At 41.4% G+C, this 24,170-nt stretch overlaps 1 protein-coding gene across 2 annotated transcripts in view; it reads right to left on the bottom strand.

Annotated features, from left to right (window-relative positions):
• Nucleotides 1-1,122: 1,122 nt before the first annotated feature.
• The window catches only part of DSP (desmoplakin), a 45,382-nt gene continuing 22,334 nt past the window's right edge, over nucleotides 1,123-24,170 (bottom strand). The window contains exons 6-24 of one of the 2 annotated variants that reach the window (XM_003827523.7): nucleotides 23,892-23,942; nucleotides 22,158-22,319; nucleotides 21,199-21,303; nucleotides 20,229-20,324; nucleotides 19,772-19,897; nucleotides 19,089-19,241; nucleotides 18,338-18,492; nucleotides 17,116-17,242; nucleotides 16,101-16,302; nucleotides 15,617-15,843; nucleotides 13,445-13,611; nucleotides 12,902-13,040; nucleotides 12,210-12,403; nucleotides 11,240-11,402; nucleotides 10,655-10,738; nucleotides 9,815-9,922; nucleotides 9,139-9,237; nucleotides 6,132-8,426; nucleotides 1,123-5,064 (exon numbers count right to left, since the gene is read on the bottom strand). In XM_003827523.7, the coding sequence (XP_003827571.2) occupies nucleotides 1,828-5,064; nucleotides 6,132-8,426; nucleotides 9,139-9,237; nucleotides 9,815-9,922; nucleotides 10,655-10,738; nucleotides 11,240-11,402; nucleotides 12,210-12,403; nucleotides 12,902-13,040; nucleotides 13,445-13,611; nucleotides 15,617-15,843; nucleotides 16,101-16,302; nucleotides 17,116-17,242; nucleotides 18,338-18,492; nucleotides 19,089-19,241; nucleotides 19,772-19,897; nucleotides 20,229-20,324; nucleotides 21,199-21,303; nucleotides 22,158-22,319; nucleotides 23,892-23,942 (7,890 nt within the window). In that variant the 3' untranslated portion in view covers nucleotides 1,123-1,827. The remainder of the gene's footprint in view (nucleotides 5,065-6,131; nucleotides 8,427-9,138; nucleotides 9,238-9,814; nucleotides 9,923-10,654; nucleotides 10,739-11,239; nucleotides 11,403-12,209; nucleotides 12,404-12,901; nucleotides 13,041-13,444; nucleotides 13,612-15,616; nucleotides 15,844-16,100; nucleotides 16,303-17,115; nucleotides 17,243-18,337; nucleotides 18,493-19,088; nucleotides 19,242-19,771; nucleotides 19,898-20,228; nucleotides 20,325-21,198; nucleotides 21,304-22,157; nucleotides 22,320-23,891; nucleotides 23,943-24,170) is intronic. The other variant, XM_003827525.7, reaches the window with a different exon arrangement.

Genomic DNA, 24,170 nt, shown 5'->3' with positions numbered 1-24,170 from the left:
GGCATCTTGTTATGGCAGGGTGAGGTGACTAATATAGTCTCCCAGCTCTAGCATAAGGAATTTCCTTCATTTTTCCCAATACAGCATTTACCACATTTTCTTCTTCCTTTTGGATTATGAGGGCTATTTTTCACCATGTATTTCTAGCACAGACTCCATGGCTTCTGGCACAATGCATGGCACGCGAACTCAGTATTTAATGCATAAAATTAATTTCAACTCCTCCAAATTAGGAGAGGGAGTAAGAGGAAGAAGAGGTGAAATAAGGAAGAAAAGAGTGCTGTGGAGGAAAAATAGCCCATGCAATGAGAATGGAGGTGACTTTCACCCTAAGTACCAAAAGCCCCCAATAATAAATCTAATCTTGATTTTTGTTCTATACAATTAGCATGTTTTCCTATTTTCTATCTGTACTATAAAATTTGTATTAATATATACTGCTGACATTTGAAAGTTGTCCCACTGATTGCTTTATCTGTTTCTGTCCCCACCCATATTGCCAATGCTTTGTTGTCGGGGGCTTGTAAATTCTACTCAGTCTTCATAGTACCTAACCCGATACTAGACATGGTAGGTATTCAGTGAAGTCATGTTAATCTAATGACAAATGTGTGAATTTCAGTAGTTTCTCTTTGATCCAAAGGAATAGGCTTATACTTCCTTGTCCTTCAACAGAGAGCCAAGAACTCTTCAGAAATCATTTTCACGGGTTCCAGGACAATTCTTTCCTCTTACGGGACAAAGTGAAACACTATCTATTTTGAGGATACCCCAAAAGCATCTTAGCAACTTCATGTTTTTTCAATGCTATGATGGTGACTTTTGCCAATGCTACTTGGTACTCAATGTCCAGAATAAACTAGAACAGGGTATTGACCTCCAGGCTGGCCTCTTAACACAGGCCTTCTTTCCAAGGACTCCATCGGGTACATGACAGGCATCTGAGAAGTACAGAAAGGACTAACTTCAAAAGACCACCTTCTAGTAAGAATTCAGAACCAAATAGTTTTTTAATGGTATTTCTTCACAGGTATTTAGTAAACAAATATTTTTAGACCTATGATAAAAATATGCTAAATGTTTATACATGCTTATAAACATATTAAATTAAAACACAAACACTTCAAAAGTCTAAAAGTTTATTGCCAGAATAGCAAACTTCATAAAGACACCTTCTTAAAGTACATCGAATATGACAAGCAAAATAAACAGAAAACTTTGACCAAAGAAAAGCAAAGATTGCCGCTGTCATGCACAGTCAAATTAATACCAAACCAAACAAGTACATCAAAGAGTATATGGGTTATACAGTCCACACTCTAAAACTAAAGGGGACTCATTCCAAAATGTTTGGTTTTGGGTTGGGGGTTTGAGAGGGGGGGCTGGTGCTGGGAGGGTAATTTTCTCCTAATACAGAATATGGAAATATTTAGATGAGAAGCAGAATGACTAAAATATCAGTGATCCATTTAATTTTTATCTCCAAGAATAGAAAACTGTATTATAGGCTTCCAGAATTAAAGAATTGATCAAAAATCGAAACACAGAAGAGAAGAAACAAATCCTAAGTTCGATTTGTGCTATTGTTACAACTGATTAGCACTTCAGACGCACTGCATCCAAGTGTACTGCTTATTTAAGATGAGCTAAGAAGATAAAAAGCCAGAACAGCCTTTACTATTTGATTTCAATCATGGCTATATTTTCTGTAAGCACAGAATGTCCTATCACTCTACTGCAAGCACCGGGATTTTCTTTTTTATTATTTAATAAAGTGGAAATTCATATAAATGAAGTCAAGGTATAGCAACCACTCCCAACTGACTACTAGTGCCCAATAGAACTACTGCTAAATGAGTAGGAATAAGAGTAGGAAGAATTCCCTGTGGCGTCAAAGCTTCCTCTCCGGGACCCACTGCGGGACCCGGAGCGAGATCCGGAGCGAGATCCCGAGCGGGAGCCGGAGCGGGAGCCCGGAGCGGAAGACATGTTGTAAGGGCTGGGTAAGCCCTTGGACGACACGGAGGCAGCTTCCAGAAGGCGCAGCCCAGTGATATCTTCTACCATGGAGCGATTTATGGCATCCTTATAGGATATTTTTAATTTGGTTTTGGGGCAGGTCAGGATTTTGGCATAGCTGCTGGTGTCTTGCAGCCTCTGTGCGGCGCGGCCATCGATGAACCCCTTCCGGATGGCTTCTTCGGTGCTTATCCTCCCATGCACTTCCGGGTCAACAAGACCTCCCGTGAGGTACTGGAACTCCAGGAAGCGCTGGCCAGCCTCATACGGGAGCCATTTTTCTTTCACTGCCTCTGCTGCTGACATCTTCTTCTTTCCCTTCACACCCTCGAAGCCTATGAAGGCTTTCTGAGCAGGCTTCAGCCTGGTGGCCATGTCTTGGTCAATCACACCCTGGGAGACTGCGTCCTGAAGTGACAGCTTCTGGCCCGTGGTTGGGTGGATGATGCCACCTGTGCAGGCCTGAGCCTCCAGAAGCCTCTGACCCGTGATGCTGTCAACGATGCCCCGCTCTATACCTTCTGTAATGGAGATTTTCTCCAGGTTTTCTGTGTCAAAGATGGCTGCAATGGGGCTCGATTCTTCCAGGGTGTCTGAAAAAGAGCTGCTCCTTATGGTTAAATTCCTGACGCTGGATATGGTGGAAATCTTACTTACTGATTCATGTCGGGAGCTGCTAAAAACATCATCGCTGACACCACTGCCCATGCTGCTGCTGGTGCCAACACCATTTTTCAAGGAGATCATGTCAGCAAATTGAGTGAGGCTGAGGCTGCCGGATCGGTACTGATCAAAGAACTTCCTGTCAACAAGGCCCTTGTCAATAGCATCTTGAATATCATACTGACTGCCTGTCTTTCTATCTACCAGGACCACCCTGGTGGAGCCATCTGATCCCGTGATGGTTATTTCTTCCCATTCACATTCCTGCTCACACAGTTCTTTGAAGGTTTCATAATCAATTAGGCCCTTCTTGTAGGCCTCCTGAACAGACATTTCTTTATTGGTTTCTGGGTCAACTATGACCACTCTACGCTTCCTGAGGGTATTCTTTTGTGATGTCTGCACCTGTTTCTTCTTTTCTTTCAGAGGCAGAAGACAGAGCCCTGTTTCCTCATCCTTAATGCATCTTTCTTTTAGTTGCAGATAGGTAAGATTTTCTTCAGTGTTGGGGTCAAAAAATCCTTTGGTATCATCACTTGGATCTGAGAGAATCTCACTGAGTTCCTCATTGAAATAGCCCCTCTTATATGCTATGTCAACTGGTAAACGATGGCTCTCCTTTGGGTCAATGATCCCCCCGGTTGCGATCTGTGCTTCTAATAAGCGAATACCATGGCCCTTTTCGATGAGTTCCTTATTCATGGCTTGGAACAAAGAGATGATGTTTCCTGTTTCAGGATCATTATACCCAGTGACAGCTCGTTCTGCAGACAGGAGCTTCTCTTTGAACTCAATGCCCACCAGACCTCTCTTATAGGCTTCCTCCACTGGTAACCTCAAGTTGCTAACAGGATCCACTATAAAGCCAGTAGCTGCTTGGGCTTCCAGCAACTCCAGAGCAGTACCAGGTCGGACTAAGCCAATTTTCATGGCCTCATAAATGCCAAGCTTCTGTTTTGTGGTCTCATTGTATATGCCTGCTATGCAGCTTGAACCCTGGAGGAAGTCCTTAATTCTCTCACCAACCTCGTCATAAGAAATCTGACCAGATTCCAGTTCATTGACAGTGGACGGTCTCAATATACCAGAATCTACTAGCTCAGTGACGGTCACAGGTTGTCTGATTCCTTGGAAGGACATGCTTCTCTTCTGTACTGAAAGCAAGAGCAGACCAGTATGTGGTTCGATTCTGCACCGTTCCTTCAGCTGCACGTAACTGACCTTCTTTTTGGTGACTGGATCCACAAAGTTTTTCTGACTATCTCGGGGATCATTCAGGGATCGATACAAATCTCTATCAATCAGCCCCCGGGCCAAGGCGACATCTTTTGGCAAAAAGACACTGTTCACAGGGTCTACTACACCCCCTGAAGCAATCTGGGCTTCCAGCAGGCGCATTCCGGTTTCTCTATCAATCAAATTTTTCTTGATGGCTTCTGAAACAGATACTGTCTTGCCTGAAAATGGATCATCAAAACCAGTGATAGCTTTTTCTGCTGCATATATCTGCTGACGGTCATCGAAGTCAATGAGGTCCCGAGCTATGGCACTGTCGACAGTCAGCTTCTCATTCCGATGGGGATCAATTATACCACCTGTAGCTGCCTGGGCCTCCAGAAGCATGACTGTGGATTCTGGGCTGATTAATTTCTTTCTCTTGGCCTCTACCAAAGAGTATTTTTCCTTAGGAGAAGCAGATGCTCCAGCGATAGATCCTGCACCCCGAAGGAATGGCTGGATTTCAGAAGCAACTTCTTCCACTGACTTCTTCCCCTTCAATAGTTTGTCCAAGGTTGTTTTGTCGATCAGCTGACACTCATAGAGCTGCATTGCTGTCACCTTCTTCCTCAGCCCATCAAACACCAGCTTGGAGGTGTCAACGGTCCACTCACACTCAGTCTGGGTCTCTCGATGGGACCCATATGGGCGCTGTCTGAGTTTATCGATCTCCCTCTGATATCGGGAGCGTTCTGTTTCTAACTGTGACTGTGTCTCCCTGGTAGAATCCTCCAGCTTACGCCTGCACCTCTCTTCAATTCTCTTGATCTCTGCTTGGAGTCTTTCGATCTCACTCCTAAGACTGTTCTTCTCTCTCTCACTCTTTTCTCTTTCTGATTCTATCTTCCTAATAGCCTCCTCCTTGCGGGAATATTGAGTCTTCCACTGATTCAGGTCATTCTGAATTTGCTGTTTCTCACACTCCAGGCGCTGTTTCACCCTGGTTTCTGCCTCTAGAGTTGCTTTTGCACGATTCAGCTCATCCTCCAGCCTCTGCAGCCTTGCCTTGTCTTGCTCCAGGACTTTGATTTTCACCAGAAGGCTCTCTCTTTCCTGTACCACCTGAGTACACTGATTCTTTGATTCCTGAATCCTATTAGATGCCTGGAATTGAAGAAGAAAGAAATGGGAAAAAATAATGTTTTGAATCATATCATATTACTATTACGACTTAACTTTCTTTTGTGTGTCTATCTTTAAAAAAAAAAAAGCCTTGCTTATTTTTTCTTTCTATATTGTCCCTGGATACACTGTGAGCTTGTTATTTTACAAATTTGTGGGAAAAATTCTGTATATGTTGCCACTTCAATAAATGGCTTCATACTTACTATTTTTTTCTATAGAAGGAACTGTAAGTTGCAGACCTGTCTTACTCTTAACAATAATTATGCTTTGAAAAAATGTGGGGAGTTTTGTTTCAGGTTATCATACCTGCTACACCTACATCTCACCTGTTACAGCTAGATGAACATACTTAATGAAGCAATACAAATATATGAAGATATATATTATATAAAATATATATTATAGATAAATATATATTATGTAATTATATAATTATATATATAATATATAGATATATATACACACACACACACACACCAACCCAGCCACACACAAATATTGTCTGTAGAAGTTAAATAAGTTATTTTTAAATTAAGGGTTAGGAGAAGGAAAGTCAAACAAAAGGAAACACACTAGGGCCATGATCAAAAGCGAACACTAAATAATCCATGCAACAAAATCATCTAAGCAGGCAAAAGAAAAGTGTTTTAAAAATTGCATAGGGAAACACTTTAGTATGGCTTCTATTTAAGAAAATTTTCATTACAAATGTATGTCATAGCTCACTAAATAAGAGCTAACTTCTAAGAAGTAGAATGGAACATTCGGAGGAAGTTATACATGTATTAGTGTTCTTAAAAGCAGGGCCAAACACAGGCTACCCAGAGATCAGCATTTGATGCAATTAAAGAACAGCAGGGCACACAGCACTGAAATTATTTTAAAGCAGTTACCTGGATTATGACAGGAAGTAGTAGAGCAATAAAAAGAAAAATTAGATTTTCTATAAGCATCTATTTAAGCAGCAAGAGCACAGTTCAGATGAGATAATAATGTGATGAATAATTTGAGAAACAGTGAAGCTGTGATCAAGTATTTGTGAATACCTCTAAAGCCTGCTTTTGGAATTTCTCAATTTCCTGTCTCAAATTTTCCCTCTCTCTCTGTAAATCATTAATCAGCCCCTGCAGTTCCAGGGTCCGGTTGTTGCTGATCTGCAGCTGGCTCCTTAGTTCCAAGATGGTTGCATTTTTATCACTGTCCGCTTCACTTCGTCCTCTCCTCAGGTCATCGTACTCCAGCCTCAGGTTCCGCAGTTCTTCTTCTAACATCAAGTGCTCCTTGGTCAGGTTCTCTGTGAGAGACTGCAGCCTCTCAATTTCTATTTTGCTTTCATTTAAGCTTCTGCTTTTATCTTCTATCGCCTTCTGGAAATGCTCATTCCTCAAGTGAGCTTGTTTGACACTTTCCTGTTCCTGGAGTAACTGCCGCCTCAGGGCCTCGACCTCAGAAGACAGCCTCCTCAGCTCTTCCTGGGTCCTCTGCTTTTCCCTCAGGTGGCCATCCAGCACGTCCCTCTGCTGCCGGAGGTCATCCTCACTCCTCTTCTTAACAATGGATGCCTGCTCCAGCTGCTGGGTCAGGTTGGTGATTTTGATGGCTTGCTCCTTCAGCGACCTCCTCATGCCTTCCAGCTCTTCCTCCAGCTTCTTCCTCTTGCAGGAGTCTTCTGACGCCGTCCTCTTCAGCCGATTGAGCTCCTCTTCCACCTTCTGCTTCTGCAGCTGCAGCTCTTTCAGAGAGCTCTGGAACCGCGTGATATCCTGGTCCTTCACAGTCCTCTCCTGGGAAACCCTTTCATAGTCGATCCTCAGGCGTGTCAGTTCTTGCTCCTGAACCTTCAGTTTGTTTATTGTCTCCGTCGCACTACTGTTTGCTTTCTGCAGGTCATACTGGACCCTTTGTAATCTCGCATTTTCATCTTCCAGGCATTTCCGGTCATTTGTTTCTTTGTCGATCAGTTGTTTTAACCTTTCTATCTCCTTGTTTTTATCCTGGATGGTTTTGGCAGCATCATCAAGAGATTGCTTATATCTTACACTCTCCTCTGTTCGCATCTGAGTGACTTGTCTCAGCTCAACCTCCAGCTGCTGTTTCCTCTGAGACACCTCAGAGCCAGTGGCCTTTTGCTGTTGGACGTCTTCTTCCACCCTCCTGAGATTCTCTGTGGTCTGGGTTAGAGTGTTCTTCAGCCTCTTTATTTCTTCAGATAAGCTCCTGTTTTCTCGGGTGAGATTGTCTATCTGAGCCCGGTAGCCACTGGTATCCTCTTCCTTCTGCATGGTGAGCTGGTGGATGGTGGTCTTGGTGATGTTGATCTCGGTCTCAAACTGATTTTTTAAGCTAATGATCTCCTCATCATAATTGTTTCTTACCTTACTCAGTTCATTTTCATATTCCCAGCGGCGCTTGGCCTCCTCCTGAAACTCAGCTTTGAGTCTCTCGATCTCCTTATTTTTGTCCTGAATGGTCTTGGCAGCCTCCTCCAGGGACTGCTTGTGCCGGGCATTGTCCTCAGAGCGCTGCTGCATGACCTGCTTCAGTTCTATCTCCAGATGCTGCTTCTTCTGCATTATCTCAGAGCCACAGGCCTTTTGCTGAAGGGCATTTTCTTCAGCTCGCCTTCGCTGCTCAGTGGCCTGCAAGATGCTGTCATTGAGCCTGACAATTTCATCCTTCAGATCTCGATTTTCCCTTGAGAGTCTATCAAGCTGGTTTCTAAGATTTTTGGAATCATCCTCTTTTTGCATGGATATCTCCTTGATGGTGGTCTTCGTAATGTTAATCTCTGTTTCATACTTGTTCCTTAAATTACTCATCTCCTCATTATAGTGGTTTCTTACCTTTGCCAGCTCATTTTCATATTCTCTCTTCCGGGTGCCTTCTTCCTGCAGTAGAACCCTCAACCTTTCAATCTCATACTCCTTCTCCTTGATGGCTTTCTCAGACTCTAATTTCTGCCAACCAAGGTTCTCCTTTTCACATTGCCTTGCTTTCTGCAGTTGGTCATAGTCATTCTTCTGTTGGTCAAATCTGTCTTCCACAGATTTTCTTCTTCTCTTTTCATCTTCAATCTCATAAGTCAGTCGGGTGATCTTCTCATTGAGTTCTTTTATTTGGCCGTAGCACTTGTCTAGATTTTGCTTAGCTGACTTCCCATCCAGCTCAGCCTGTCTCTTCAGCTCCTCCAGGCTCGCAAGCTTCGCTTTGAACTGGGAACACTCTGCCTGGTATTTCTGCAGGTTCTGATCCAGGAATTTGTTCTTATTACAGTTTTCCGAGTTGGCATCTCGGGCCAGTCTGAGCTCCTCTTCCAAAACTTCGATCTTGGTATTTTTCAGCTGTGGAATGAAATCAGAAATTATGTCAAAAGAAAAACACCTCACATTCCAAGAAAGAAGCAGTACTTTTCCCCTCCCAGACCAATGTGCATTCTCATTTCTCTTTACACACACGGACATACATGCAAAGAGTGACTAGGCAAAAATTCAAGACATCTGGATTCTCATCATAATTCTTGCACCAGCTGCTCATATGATCTTAGCAAATGATATATTATCTTTGAGTCTGAGCTACCTCATCTGTAAAATGAGGTAATTTCTTTCAAAATCAAAAGCTTATGATTTCATAAATTATATTCCCTTTATTTCAAGTTTACATTAAAATAAGTTTACATATAATCTCAATTTAAGTATCATAAATGAGGAATAAAGGGAACAATCACTGAATGTAAAAAATTCAAATATACCTAGTCCAAGATGTTATCTTTAACACAGAGAAATAAAGCAAATTCCTTAACCAAACATTAAATCAAGTGACTTTTGTTTGGCAAAGTTGTTGCAATATTATAACTATTACTTAAGTTCATTTAAAGCAGTGTATTGGAGCATGGAAGTAACCCCAGACTTACAAACAAGCAGTATTACACTAAACCTTTAGAGGAAATACAGTTTCACCAGGATATGTCCAAATCCATGTTATAATGTGGAAGTAATAATAAGGTTCTATTCTATTTTCTTTTTTGATGCTCCAAGAAAAGACAGTATAAATTACCTTCAGATCTTCCAAACTCTTCAGCATCTCACTTAAGAACCTGTAATAGTCTCCAGATCTTGTAAGTAGTTCAATGTACCGAGCATGAACATCTGCAGCCTTGGAGAAAAGGAAGGAAAGAAAGAAAAAGATATTGCATTAAAAAAAAAGTCCTATGTAATTTGACCGATTTTGTTTTCTAAAATAGTGAAATTATAAAGAGTGAATTCTCTTCTTTAGTGTGTTCATTCCAAAATCAGCAAAAGAAAGTACAGCAAAACAAAGGGCCAAAAATGTATCCCATTCTCATCTCTCCAGGCTGTTTCCCCTAAACCATCTGACAGGTACGATAGTCTCTGACATCTTTGAGAAGAGGCTGTTTTTTAGAAATTTCTGTATTTTCCACTTTTTAGAAGTCTCTCTCATCAAACCCAGAAATTTAAGCCCAATTTCTACAAAGACTCTAAATAACAGATTCCTGATCATTTCTGAAAATGTATCATACATCAATGACTCACACTGGAGGGCACATAACCTGCTATTAAACCTCTTAAAGTGGTACCCTGTAATGGGATGAAATCAGCAATGGTAAGGAAGACAGGCAGGAGACAGGGAAAAGGGAAGAGGCAGGAGACAGGGAAAAGGGAAGAAGCAGAAGGAGGGGCAGGTTTTAAGAGATATGTGATAACATATATACCTCTTGCAGAATCACCCCAGAAGGGGACTGAATCATGGTCCTCTTGATAGGTATGTTCAGCAGAGTTTCCAGTCCTGAGGTGTATGAGGCCAGCTGGAGCTCATAATCCTGCAGCATAATGAAGTTTAAGAAAAGTGTCCTTCATAGACTTAAAAAGCATCACTAACAGCCACAGTTCCACAGTTTTAAATCATTGGGCTGCATGTCTAATTGCCCACTCCAAAGACAATGCGCCACTAGTGGCCAAGCAACTAATACTACATTAGCGCGGTGGCTCACACCCATAATCCCAGCACTTTGGGAGGCCGAGCCGGGCAGATCCCCTGAGATCGGGAGTTCAAAACCAGCCTGACCAACACGGAGAAACCCTGTCTCTACTAAAAATATAAAATTAGCCGGGCATGGTGGTGCATGCCTGTAATCCCAGCTACTCAGGAAGCTGAGGCGGGAGAATCACTTGAACCCAGGAGGCAGAGGTTGCGGTGAGCCGAGATCACACCACTGCACTCCAGCCTGGGCAGCAAGAGCGAAACTCTCTCCAAACAAACAAACAAACAAACACCATTATTAAACCAAGCAGTACATCTTTGTATGCTAAATGGAGAATGCAGCACCTACCACCAGTCAAAGAACAGAAACCAGCCATTCAAATGGATACTGCCAATGTGGAATGAATTCAAGCTAATAGATTTTTAATTTTTATGGTTTGTTCAGAAAAGAATATATACAGACCGTAATTGCTATCCTCAGGAAGTGTATACTCTTTACAACAAATCAGCAAGTCATGCAGTTAATAATAATCTTGGTGAAATACCAACATTCTTTATGAAACCAACATACCTTAATTGAATTGGCGCAAAGTTCAGCAATTTTTTGTACTTCCTCTGATTTGTCTCGTTTGCCAGATATTTCACTGTGCAAGTTCTATACAAAAAGTGAAATATTTACCAATGTTAATGCATACAAATATTTTTAAATAAATGTGATTTCACTCTTTTACCACTGTTATTTGTACCCTTTTTTCAGTTTATTACTACATGTACTTGTCTCATATTCTTATAGTTACAGCTTAGGAGATGAGCATTTTTTCCATTCAGAGAAGAGAAGCAAGCCCTTTAACTTACTATCTGTAAGAGGTTACTTTCTAGTAGCCTGTTTTCTGGGCCTATCCCCTCAATTTACAAAGATAATTTATGATAACATGAAGAGAACAATATCACGTTATTTCTATGTTCATAATTTGCATTTCCTTGTAAACATCTCAGTTGCTTTTCCTCTGGGCATTCTTTAAGCCTTCACAAAATGGATTAGTAATATTAAATATTCATCATTTCTAGCCTACGCACTGATACAAAAACCAGAGGAAAACATGAATTACACCCAATTAATCTCAAAACAGCTATGGAACAAAAAGTTGGCTTATACCTTCTGCTCATTCAAAAATCGCATGACTGTGTTGGAATCTCCAAATTTCATGGATTCTAAGGAATCCTGGCGGCGTTTAGCATCATAGACCCACTTGCAGAAAGCCTGATAGTTATCACGATAATTCCTCAATTGCTTGATTTGTTTCTCCAGGTCCCATAATCTGGGGGGAAATAGATAACAATAAAATCATTATCTTATTAGTTCCTAAAATATGTAACATAGAATCACCCAGAAATTCACTTGATATATACCCAAGACAACTGATCATATTCCCACATAAAAACTTATACATGAATGTTCATAGCAGCACTTGTTATCACAGCCAAAAACTGGAAACAACTCAGGTATCAACTGATGAAAGGATCAACAAAATGTGGCACTGCCAAACAATGGAATATTATTCAATCATAAAAACACATGAAAAAAATAGAAAATGATGTACTGAAACATGATACAACACAGATGAACTCTGAAAGCACGATACTAAGTGAAAGAAGCCAGTCACAATGGACTACATATTGTATGATTCCAGTCATATAAAATTTCCAGAATAGGCAGATTCATATTCCAGAGATTTTTTAAACTCTTATTTGCAGAAAGGCATTTTTTTTTGGTCTAAGATTGAATTTTCATAAACTTTTGGAGAATGCTAACTCAAGGCAGCTACTCCTTCCAAGAGTCATAACAAGAGTTTATAGGACACAAAAGAGCTGGCTAAAGGGCTTCTGCTGTTTCTCTAAGACCCTGGATGGCACCTGGCCTGCACAGGGTTGGCTATCGTGATGCATTCTCCTTCCATTTCTAACAAAGCTGCATACAGGCAGTCCATGAAAAGAGCATCTGTTACGCCTAATTTACACAAAAAACTAAACCTCTGTTTTCTACAGTGGTTCCCTTCAAGTGACATTATCTTGTGAACAACCAAAAGGGGAGAAGATGGGGAAGGAGCAGGAGGAGGCTGGCATACCTAAAGTCGATCTGTTTATCTATCCTTTGCCAGCGGTCTGTCAGCTGTGTGACTTTTTCACCGAACTTGCCCAAGTCCAGATCATAAAGCGGATACTGCTGTGAAGTCTGAGAGTGGATCTGCTGGGCTTTCTGTAGTTCTGTCTTCATAGTGGCCAACAACGACTTCTTCAAGTTCAAGTCATTTTTTATTTTCTGCAAGATGAAAAAAAAAAGATTGCAAATTAATCCCTTCTCCCATTGTATACTACACTACAAGTCACCAAATTGGGGGGCAAAGTTTATAAAACACTTTAGAATATTCATAATTTAAAGTGCTAACAGTCAATCCAGGGAAATATATTTACTGAATTGCATTTCCCAGTATTTGTTCCAATAATCTAGTTCCTTGTGCTATCCTGTTATAATAATAATATGAACATATTAAAGTTTCTAAGAAGTCCCACAGTAAAGAAACCAGTTTAACTCAGCATTCCCCAAACTAATCCCATCACGAATTACTTTCTTATGTAGTTCCTGCTAACACAGTCTGGAAAACAGAGTTACAGAGATGACAACTGATGTCAACCTGTGTGGCCACTGAAACCCAATAATCCTCAAAACTCGTGAAAACCCAGTGAGGCTTTATAATTGGGAGCTCAGTTCTGAATTCGTTCCTGTAAGTTGGGCCACTGTTATAAGCTTTCAAGTTACCTTCAGTCCACAGCGGTAAGCTTCCACTTTATCCAGGTCCAGGCAGACAGTTTCTTCCTCAGTGAGCCTGGCTTCGTAAACCTTTAACATGTCTTCTGTTTGGAGAATAGCCTGGAGCAGTGCCCTTACTGTGCATAAGCTGGAAAGAGCAAAAGAAGCACATAAAATTGCCAGTGACATAATTAGTCTGTGAAGATTTGCCTCTCACAGCTAGTAATGAAAGAGAACAACGTCAAAGCAGATAAAAATTTATTTTGTCTATTTTTTGGTCTATTGTGATTCAGACCAACATTCTGTATTCGCTGAAGAATTCTCAAGTTCTGGCCCTTAGAGCATAACTTAGTTCTAAGATAACATTATAGTTCAGAATAGTGGAATTAACATGCGAGGCTAACGGAATTAACATGCTCTCCAAACCACAGAAGGATGTAAGTAAATCTCTAGTAACAGAGAAACTGTAAGGCAAGCATCTAAAGCAAATGAAAACCCAGAAAAAGAAGCTTGAGAAAAGGAAAATATGAGATTAGTGTTAGCTGAGTTTACCTATTTAAGTAGCCATCTGTAACACCATTGATATTTTCCAGTTTCTGAAATAGTCCAAATACTTCATTCTGTAAATAGCAGTACTTTTCAGAACCTCTGAAGTTGGCAAGCATATCTTTAAGCTGGTTGAGAACCTCAGCAATTGCTTGTGAATCATTCTGCACACTCTGTCAAAAATGAAGGAAAGCTCTTTTGATTTAGCTGATTCTTTTTATTACTGTATATATTTAAGGTGTACAATATGCTGTTTTAATACACATAGACACAGTGAAATGATTACATCAGGTAAGTAAATTAACACATCAGTCAACTTCCATGGTTATCTTTTTTTGTATGTGTGGTAAGAGCACCTAAAATCTACTCTCAGCAAAATTTCAATACACACTACAAGATTACTACCTGTAGTCTTCCGCTGAATTTAGATCTCTAGATTTATTCATCCCACACAAATGCAAGTCTGTATCCTTTACATCTTCCCATTTCCTCCTCCCTCCCCACCCCTGGTAACCACCATCCTATTCTCTGTTTCTATGCATTCAACTTTTTTCTTAGAATTTACACATAAGTGAAATCAAGCAGTATTTGTGTCTGGTGTATTTCACTTAGCATAATGTCCTCCACATTCATCCGTGCTTTTACAAATGGCAGGATCTCTTTCTCTTTTTTTTTTGAGACAGAGTCTCGCTCTGTCGCCCAGGCTGGAGTACAATGGCGTGATCTCAGCTCACTGCAACCTCCATCTCCTGGGTTCAAGCGATTCTCCTGCCTCAGCCTCCTGAGTAGCTGAGATTACAGGCGCACGCCACCACACCCAGCTAATTTTTGTACTTTTAGTAGAGATGGGGTTTCACCATATTGGTCATGCTGGTCTTGAACTCCTGACCTTGTGATCCACCCGCCTCGGCCTCCCAAAGTGCTGGGATTACAGGCGTGAGCCACTGCACCTGGCCCCAGGATCTCTTTCTTTTTTAAAGGTAAATAGTACCCCACTGTGTGTGTGTATAGTCATGTGTCTACTAATGATGTTTTGGTCAATGATGAACTGCATACACAATGGTGGTCCCTTAAGATATACACACACACACGTACATACATACATATAAACACACACACACACACATTTTTTTTAAAGAGAAGGGTCTTGCTCTGTTGCCCAGACTGGAGTACAGTGGTACAATCATAGCTCCCTGCAGCCTCCAACTCCTGAGCTCAAGCAAGTAGCTGGGATTACAGGCATGTGCCACTGCATCCAGCCCCCATAAGATTATAATACTGTATTTTTATTGTATCTTTTTGACGTTTAGATATATTTAGATACACACTTACCATTGTGTCACAATTGCCTACAGTATTTAGGACAGTAACATGCCCTACAGGTTTGTAGCCTAGGTGTATAGTAGGCTATACCATCTAGGTTTGTGTAAGTATGCTCTATGACGCTTGCATGACAAAATCGCCTAACCATGCATTTCTTAGAATGTGCCCCTGTCATTAAGCAACACAACTACATTCCACAGTTTTGGCATACTGATCACACAGAGGTTAGTACTCTGCATTGTAGCTGTGTGAATCTTATGATCATTTTTGCTCTTAAAAAGTCCACTAAAAGTAAAGGATTCAAGTAAGAGAGAGGAGTTGACCTTCTATTTCTTTCTTGAGTATGGCCTCATTAGCACTGTAAATGTGATCCTCTTAGAATATCTCTATTTAGGCCTTCCAGTGCAGTGTGCCCAGGCTTGGTTGAGCAGAAAACATCACTGAGTTAGGAGCTGACACACCTGGGCCGTAGTCACACTCTGTCTATGGCTTTGAGATCGTATCTCACCAACCAAATCTCTTCATGTCAGTGTCATGTCTACAAATAAAGATCATTCCCCCTGTCTAACCCATATCATAGGTTGTTCTCTGCAAGAAGCCAAATTAATGGTTGTGAAAACTTTTGAGATGGACGGTAGCCTGATTCAACAACACACAAACGAACAGTTTAACCCCCAGCCTGATAACCGTCTACAAATTTGGAAACATAAGACATAAGGAAATCCTGCCAGAAGCCTGTTTTCTTGAAAATTAATATTTTTGCCTACAAACATTTAAACCAGGATTTTTTAAAATTCATTTGCAGGTAAATAAAAATATACAGGGTAACCAGGCAAAATACTAGCAGATACCTACCTTAAGCTCGTTAATTTTCACTGTGATGTGGTGAGAAGACCCCTGGTCTGCTAGAGGGAGGTTTTTGAGAGTCATCCTGCCCTCGCAGTGCTCTATCTGCCTGCGAATCTTCTGCAGCTCCATCAGCATCCATGTTTCTTGCTTGTCATTTTCTCTGTTGGTTTCAATTACTTTATTATGGTTGACATCTTGGCAGGTTCCATGATGAGTGATTTCAGTTGTGGTCACTGTAAAAAGAAGTTAGGGCCACAAAAATCAGAGAATACCTAGGTATCAAGGTGCTAGGCCTCAAAAAACATCCACACTACCTAAAAGTATACCTTCTTCCTTTGAATTTCAGAATCAATTCTGAAAATTTAGTGCATGAAGAACACTGGCTATATAGCATTCAGAGAAATGGTTCTGAAACCAGTTTTATGCAAACTCCTTTCTTTTTAAAATGGCATGGATGGTTGATACTAAGAGAAAGATGTCCCAAGCCGACCTGTCTGGTGCTGGGGATAGCCAGGGAGCTGAATGACCAGGGTCTGGTAATGCTTCTGGGCATCGGTGAACTGAGACTGTATTTTCCGCTTGTCATCATCTCCAAACATCTCTGAGCCTTGGCTATTTCTGATGAACTCTTGGTAATGTAACTCAAGGTCAGCTATCGTCTTCATGTAATCTTCCTGCCGCATTGTTTTCAGCTGAAAGGAGACAGGCAGAAGTGATTTGGGATTTATGACTGCCCCACAATGCAATCAAGAAGAGTTGGCCAAAAAATGCCACCCACTAGATGGGACTCAAAGCAACACTCATCACAGGCTCATTAAGATGTAAAAGGTCTTTTAGGTTTTAGACATTGTTCCCAAGAGCCACAGGAATGGGTTGCTAATTTTTTTTTTTTTTGCCTACAGAATATTTTTCTTCAAATGAAATATTATTCAGAAGCCCTAAATGTAAAGCAGAGCCCAGCAAAGCTGCTCCAACTAAAAAGAGGAAAAGGGCTCGGGGGACCCCAAAAGGTACTTTCAGTGCCCCTCTCCTCACTTCCATCCCTGTCACTCCTAAAGGATCTCCCTCTCCTAGGATTCTTCAGACCACGATCTGAAAACAACTGATTTAGAGTAAGTAATGCTTTGGGTGCTCTTCCAAGAATTCTATCCCACCTTTTACTTCTGTGATACCCAGTTAATCCTTTATGACCTAACTTTTCATTACATCAAAGGAGCATAGGGTCCAGAATCTTACAGGAGTGCATGGCTTTTCCACAGGCACTTCTGGCTTGCTTGTCAGGCCACCTGAATTAGTATTGCTTCTTTCTCTCATAATCAGCCATATGCTAATCCCTCCCGTTCTCTATTGGACAGACCAGAACCTCTAAGGAGGGCTGAGCTGACTTGCTTGACGAGACACAAAAGCACTGCTACACAGCAAGAAGGTTGAACTGTTGGACACAGGCACTGCGGGGGGCAGCGCTGCCCTCCCTCCAGGAAGCCTAAGTGGCCCTGAGGACATACCTTGGCGATTGTCATGGCCCTGATCTTCTCTATGTCAATCATGCAGTAGTGCCAGGACACCAGGCTCTTCATGTTGATGTAGAGCTGGTTCCACAGAGCCAAGATGGCTTCGTAGTACTGCTCAATCCTAAGAGGCACAAAGGGAAAACATGCTAGAGCCAGGCTTTCACACTTCATCCCAAATGGGAAACCTGGACACGCTCACACCACTGCACAATAAACCTACAACAGTCACTGATAAAGTAACAGGTAGAGGTATAACTTTGAAAACAGTCCATGGATTTGGATTCATTTACTCCCCAGAAGTACATTCTGAATTATCTACATTATTGGCTGACATATATACTACAACTTTTTGTTGTTGTCTTGTTTTTTGGCAACTTTGTAATTGACAGAGGTCTAAGGCAGGATGGCAGGTGCATTAGATGCCAATGACCCAAAGCTTGGTCATGAGCACACAGCAGCTTACTACACTACTCTCCCTATTCTGTGTGTGGTTGAAGATTTCCATACTAAATGGTTTAAAGGAATTTGCCATGGACAATCTGTTAAATGAATGTTCTTCCTACAATGAGTGAATATTGATATTAAAGGCATTTTGTATTTGTGGCTACATGTAAAACAACTGATTTTCTAAGAAAAGGAGAACCTTAAAATGATGCCTTTGAAGTGCATGACAAGTATTATTCACTCTGGCCCCCCTACAGTCAGACATCCTTTTTTTTTTTGAGATGGAGTTTTGCTCTTGTTGCCCAGGCTGGAGTGCAATGGCACGATCTCAGCTCACTGCAACCTCCCCCTCCCAGGTTCAAGCAATTCTCCTGCCTCAACCTCCCGAGTAGCTGGGATTACAGGCATGTACCACCACACCTGGCTAATTTTATATTTTTAGTAGAGACAGAGTTTCTCCATGTTGGTCAGGCTGGTCTCAAACTCCTGACCTCAGGTGATCCGCCCACCTCGGTCTCCCCAAGTGCTGGGATTACAGGCATAAGCCACCACACCTGGCCAGATATTCCCTTTTATTCTTCAATAACGACTGTCTATTCAACATAAAATTGCAAGACAAAGTGAAGGTGACCTTCACAAGGTTCCTTTTTTTAGAAGGTGTTTATTATGGCAAGGCATCGTGTGTCTAAGCTTCAGGTATAAACACCTGCCCTCTTCCTCTGCCCTCACATTCATGCGTGCATGCGTGGCTTTGGGAACTTGGATGACTTACTTGCAAGAGAGGTCCACGGCCAGTGGGTTCGGAGGAGGGATGATCAGCCCCACAGAGGGAACGAGCATGTCAACGCCTCCCGGGCCCGTCACGTACCACTTGCTGCGCTCGTTGTTGTCCTTCAGGATACACTCATCCCCCTTATGCACAATTTTCTGTAAGGCAAGCAGCCCCAGGGTTTGGCTTTATTCATAAGTATGTGTTTTTATTTTTTTTCTCAATGATAGAAACAGAGATGAACACATGCAAATTATTAAAGCTTTTACGTTTTTCCCCTCAAATGAAGCTGATCATCATACAACCCAACAATACCGATGCTTTAAATAATACATGTGAGCCTAAAAGGTATACATGAAGTGAGCTACATTTTATTTATTTATTTGGTCTCACTGTGTCACCCATAGTGAGTGACATTCACTTTATATGCAACATAAAAGCATCATTTCTCATTTCTTTTATCAGAAATTTAAAGATGAGAGTGATCACAGACAAGTTTGACATACTAGAAGAAAAGTATTAAGCCTTACGAATTTTTAAAAGTTCTAAAAATAACTACTGTCCTTATTATTGACAACTACCATATGATTCAGAACAGAGCTGCTGCTTTTGTTCCATAGCTGCTGCTTTCATAGATCAAAGACATTGACTGTGGTGATTATTGAACTCTAGATTAAATGTTGCTTTCTTGATGGACAAAAATTTGTGTGTAAAGACAGGGAAAACTTTTGTATCATTCTAAATGAGTACACACCTGGTCTTGTTTGTAGTCACAGAGAGCTCTGAGAATAATGGGTTTATTGCTTCTGTAGTCTGGGTTACGAGGCTTCAGCTGTACAATCTTCTTAGACTTGTTTACCAAGTTCTGCACCTGACGCTTGTATTCAAGGATTTTCTCTCGTTCTTTCTGCAATTGTGAATAAAATCATACTTTAACATAGATACCCTGTGAGTTTTAGAGGAGATTTTCAACCTGCATTAATGTAGCTACATGACACACTGAGTATCACTGCAGTTGCATCAGCTGTAAAAAATCACAAATTCGTCGGCAGGAAACATGAGAACCTTTCATGACAACACTCTCCAGAAGCTATGCAGGCAGGAATTAAGTGGGCAGGGAAGAACATCCTTGTGTGAAAGGGCTATGATGATAAAATTTGAAGTATGCGTTCCCAAAGGAATTGTCATGTGAAGTAATGTTCTCCCTGTTCTTATTTTCAACAAATTGCCCAGACTGAAGCAAAAGTAACTGTCAAGAGTAGTTGGGCATGTAAAGAAGTTAATTTTGAGAAAAGCCACTGGAAGCTGAAGAAAATGCTTGCTTGGCTCTGGGCGTGCATTGTACAATAATACTAATCAGAGCCAGCTGCATCCAAGGAATGTGTTTTATCTCCCTGACCAGGCACAGCTGCTGAGGTTCTGGGTCTGAGACGATACCTCCAGCTCCTTGATCTGTTCCAGCAGGTGCTGCAGGGGCATGTTCTTGTCGCAGGGGTACTTCTTCCTGATGGAGTCCTGAAGCCCCTTCAGGTATGCTTCAGTTGACTGCGCCTCTTCAAAAAACTGTGAAGGATGAGAGTGATCAGTGAATGAACAGCAACTCAATAAGCAATTTCATCTAGTAGTTCTGTTTCAAGGACTGTCATCCCTAAACGTCTCTTTGACAGGTGGCTAAAGGAAAAAATTCGTGCAGAAACTATTTAGGTATGTGACAGTGGGAAACTATTTGTGGGACTGATGGCAAGGTTACAAATCTATGCTACTCTGCACTCAAAATCAATGAAGAGGATTTATGCAACATTTTGAAGATTATTTTCAGTGCTTTATAAAACACACTCAAAAGATTAGGTATTAAGACCTAAATAACAACAAAATTATCACTAAATATAAAAACCTGAAAGTAGGCAGCATTTTCTTTCAGATGAACATCAATGCACTTGGTGATCTGAAGAATCCAACTCCACTGCGTCTGCAGAGTGTCCATATAGGCCTGAAACAAGAAAATGTCAGCTGTCTTAGCCTAGCTCAGTTGTACAGATGCATGAACACCAAGAGATAGGTGAGCCTGCATGAAAGCTAGTAAGCAGTTTTTATCTCATTCTAAGTCAAGCAGATATTTTTCTAAAAGTTGGAAAGAGAATTTCTCACCATATATCTCTTGGTATGGTCAAAACTAAATTTTAAAATCAGCTTTCACAAATAGACACCATGAGGAGTCTTAGTCAAAATATGTATCACCCAAATAGCAGAGATACTGACCAATCAGAACTGTCACTGGGACTGGCACTGAAGTAGCATCCCTTTGCCACACCAAGCCCTGTTCCTGGAGGATTGCTGAATCATGGGGAGGTTCGAGGCATCCAAGCAAAGGGCTTAGGGGGCTCAAGACAGTGATTCTTACCAACTGATATGGAACTTTCTGTGTTTTTTAACAAGCAGTATGGCCATACCAGTGGTACCAGCTAATGTCAGCCTTGAGCGTGGCCCAAAGATGGCAGTCTAGGGCAGCGGTCAGCAAACTATAGCTCAAGGGCCACATGTGGCCCACTTCTATTTGTAAATAAAGTTTTATTGGAATACAGGCACACTCATTCATTTACACAGTGTCTATGCCTCCTTCTGCACTATAATAGCAGGGTTAAGTAATTGTAACAGAGACCAAATGGCCTGAAAGTCTAAAATACTGATTGTCTGGTCCTTTCCTGAAAAGAGTTTGCCAACCCCTGGTGTAGGGTATTGATCCCAAAATAGAAAATAAAGTTGGCACGGCTTTAAGTCATATAAGAATTACTCATTTGGTTAGTCTTATTTTGTGAAAAGTTTTTTTTTTTTCCTAACAAAAATATAAACCTCATGAAGCCTACCTCAATTTTGTCTGAAGCTGGATGCTGATTGAGGACAAGTTGGTCACTTTCTTGTTTCAGCTTATTGAGCTCTTTTTCTTTAACTTCCAGTTGACTCATGCGTATCTGTGAATGAAGAAATAAATCCTTTGCAGCAAGTCATCATTAAACTTCCATCACCCCCACAGTACTTTTTAAAAGTGAAATACAAAACTGCATTTTGGAAATGAACAATGCCAAAGAATCACGCTGTTTTCCTCAAGAATCACAGCATTTTTTAAGGCTGAAAAGGATGTTTGCTACAGGAGAGGATGTGGCGGAGGCTTACTCAAGATGACACAGGAGGAAAGAAGAGCTACATCCATCCTGAGGTTTTCTAATCCCAGGCTTCCACCCACCCGCCTGCAGTGCCACACATACCCTGGGTTATCTGAATGTACCAGTTCTTACCCTCTCTAAACAAACTACGGTCTTCTGGGATATTAAACAAGGTATTGCCCCTCTTTTTCTTTTTAACTTTTATTTTAAGTTCAGGGATACATGTGCAGGTTTGTTACACAGGTAAACTTGTATCATAGGGATTTGTTGTACAGGTTATTTCATCACCCACGATTAAGCCTAGTACCCATTAGTTATCTTGCCTGATCCTCTCCCTCCTTCCACCTCCACCCTCTGCCCTCCGAAAGGCCCCAGTGTGTGTTGTTGCCCTCGATGTATCCATGTGTTCTCATCATTTAGTTCCCACTCCTAAGTGAGAACATGTGGTATTTGGTTTTCTGTTCCCGCATAAGTTTGCTAAGGATAATGGCCTCCACACGGAGAAGTTTTCAGGAAGGAAGGATTTTTCATGACCATTTCAAAGGAGGCTGAATTGCAAGTGGCTGATTAAATTATTAATAGACCATTCATTCCCCGAGACCCCAGCTCTTCAAGGCAACAGGCTCAAGACAAGCGTCTACAGCCGCGTGGGGTGAACTTACGGAGAAGGCCTCCTGTTTCTGAGCGATGTTGGTGTTCTTGTCGCTCCAGTCGTACAGCAGCTCCTCTTCCTCGCAGTCATTGATCCACATGATCTCCCTGGACGTGGCCTGAATGATGTTCTGCAGCTGTCGCAGGTGATCCATCCTCTCAAAGGACGCTTTCTGCACAGGAAGTTCAAAGGCAGCATTAAAATAACAATATGCAGTGACTGGTGTTCTCTGCAGGTTTAAAGATTAACCCTGTGGTCCCTTTAAAAAAAAAAATCACACGGATAGGAAAAATGTTAACCTTGTGCATTCACTGACCACCTGGTATGGGAAAAGACCCATCCAAATTTGCAATGAACAAGAAGGCAGCAACTTTTTTTTTTGAGACAGACTGTCGCTCTCGTCTCCCAGGCTGGAGTGCAGTGGCACGAGCGATCTCGGTTCACTGCAACCTCCCCCTCCCGGGTTTAAGCGATTCTCCTGCCTCAGCTTCCCGAGTAGGTGGGATTACAGACATGCACCACCACGTCCTGCTAATTTTTGTACTTTTAGTAGAGACGGGGCTTCACCAGTTGGCCAGGCTGGTCTTGAACTCCCAACCTCAGATGATCCGCCCACCTCGGCCTCCCAAAGTGCTGGAATTATGGGCGTGAGCCACCACACCTGGCCTTAAATTTTTTTTATTCTTCTAAATAAGGTCTTTTTTTGGTATTTTTTACTGATACAGTTGTACATATTTGGGGGTACCCATGATATCTGGACACATGTATACGATGTATAATGATCAAATCAGGATAACTGGGATATCCATCACCTCGAACATTTATCTTTTCTGTGTGTTGGGAACATTACAAATATTTTCTTCAAGCTATTTTGAAATATACAATAAATTATAATTAACTATTAATATCCCTATTGTATTATCAAATATTAGAACTTACTCCTTCTATCTAACTGTATTTTTGTACCCATCAATAATTAGTTTTGGACTATAAGGGGGAAAATGGACTCTTAGAGAAATCAAGCTTTTCCTACTTTCCCCCCAAAAATTCAAAGTGCCATAAGTCACACCCCAGCCCAATAGGAAAATCACTGTGTCACCACGAGTGACTTTATTTTAAAATTATCATTGCCAACATGGAAACATTAAAAAGTAAAGATATGATGACACAAATAGGCAGAAGAATGGATATCTCTCCTCTTATGAATCAAGTAACTGATATGACAGAGTGTCATAAAATTGTGATGACGATCTGGTAGACCTCTATCTTGAGAAAAATAACTCTTATTTTTGCTTCCACTTCTTAAAAAAGACCACAATTCACAAGTGGCAACGTTTTCTTGCTTCAACTGCAAGTATTTAACAAGTGCCATTTATGTGACACAACTTGAAAACAGAACAGCAGTAGGGACTGACTTCTGAAAACAACTTTTAGGCCGGGCGCAGTGGCTCATGCCTGTAATCCCAGCACTTTGGAAGGCCAAGGCGGGCGGATCACTTGAGGTCAGGAGTTTGAGACCACCCTGGTTAACATGGTGAACATGGTGAAACCCTGTCTCTACTTAAAAGAAAAAAAGAAAAGAGAACAACTTTTAAAATTCACTTCTAAAGGAAACTCAGCAGCAGCAACAACATTAGCATCGATGAACAGGCGCCTCCCCGCCAGGATGTGCTTGGTATTTCTCGAACTGAATTGAATTGGAAGCAACAGAAAGTCGATGCACTTGAGAAATAAATCAGCTTACCAGCAGGTTTTCATACTCCTCCTCCAACTGGTAGATCGCAGATTTCTCACGCTAGAAGACAACAAAAAGCAGGTAGATATAAATCCCCTTGTGGATTGTATAGAAAAGAGTGGCCCTTCTAAGCCTCCTTTTCTTCAGATACTGGCCTCAGATCCCTCCATAGAAAGAAAGAAGTACTAGCTCTATGAGATATTTCACCCATGGGGACCTTTTCCTAGGCGGTTGGAAAGCAAACCCTTGCTGGCCTGGCAGCACCGTCTCCACAAAGGAAAGCCCAGA

Source organism: Pan paniscus, chromosome 5 (assembly GCF_029289425.2).
Source record: "Pan paniscus chromosome 5, NHGRI_mPanPan1-v2.0_pri, whole genome shotgun sequence".
Lineage (NCBI taxonomy): Eukaryota > Metazoa > Chordata > Mammalia > Primates > Hominidae > Pan > Pan paniscus.
The sequence above is the reverse complement of the archived record's forward strand: the minus strand, read 5'-3'. Positions and strand labels throughout refer to the sequence as shown.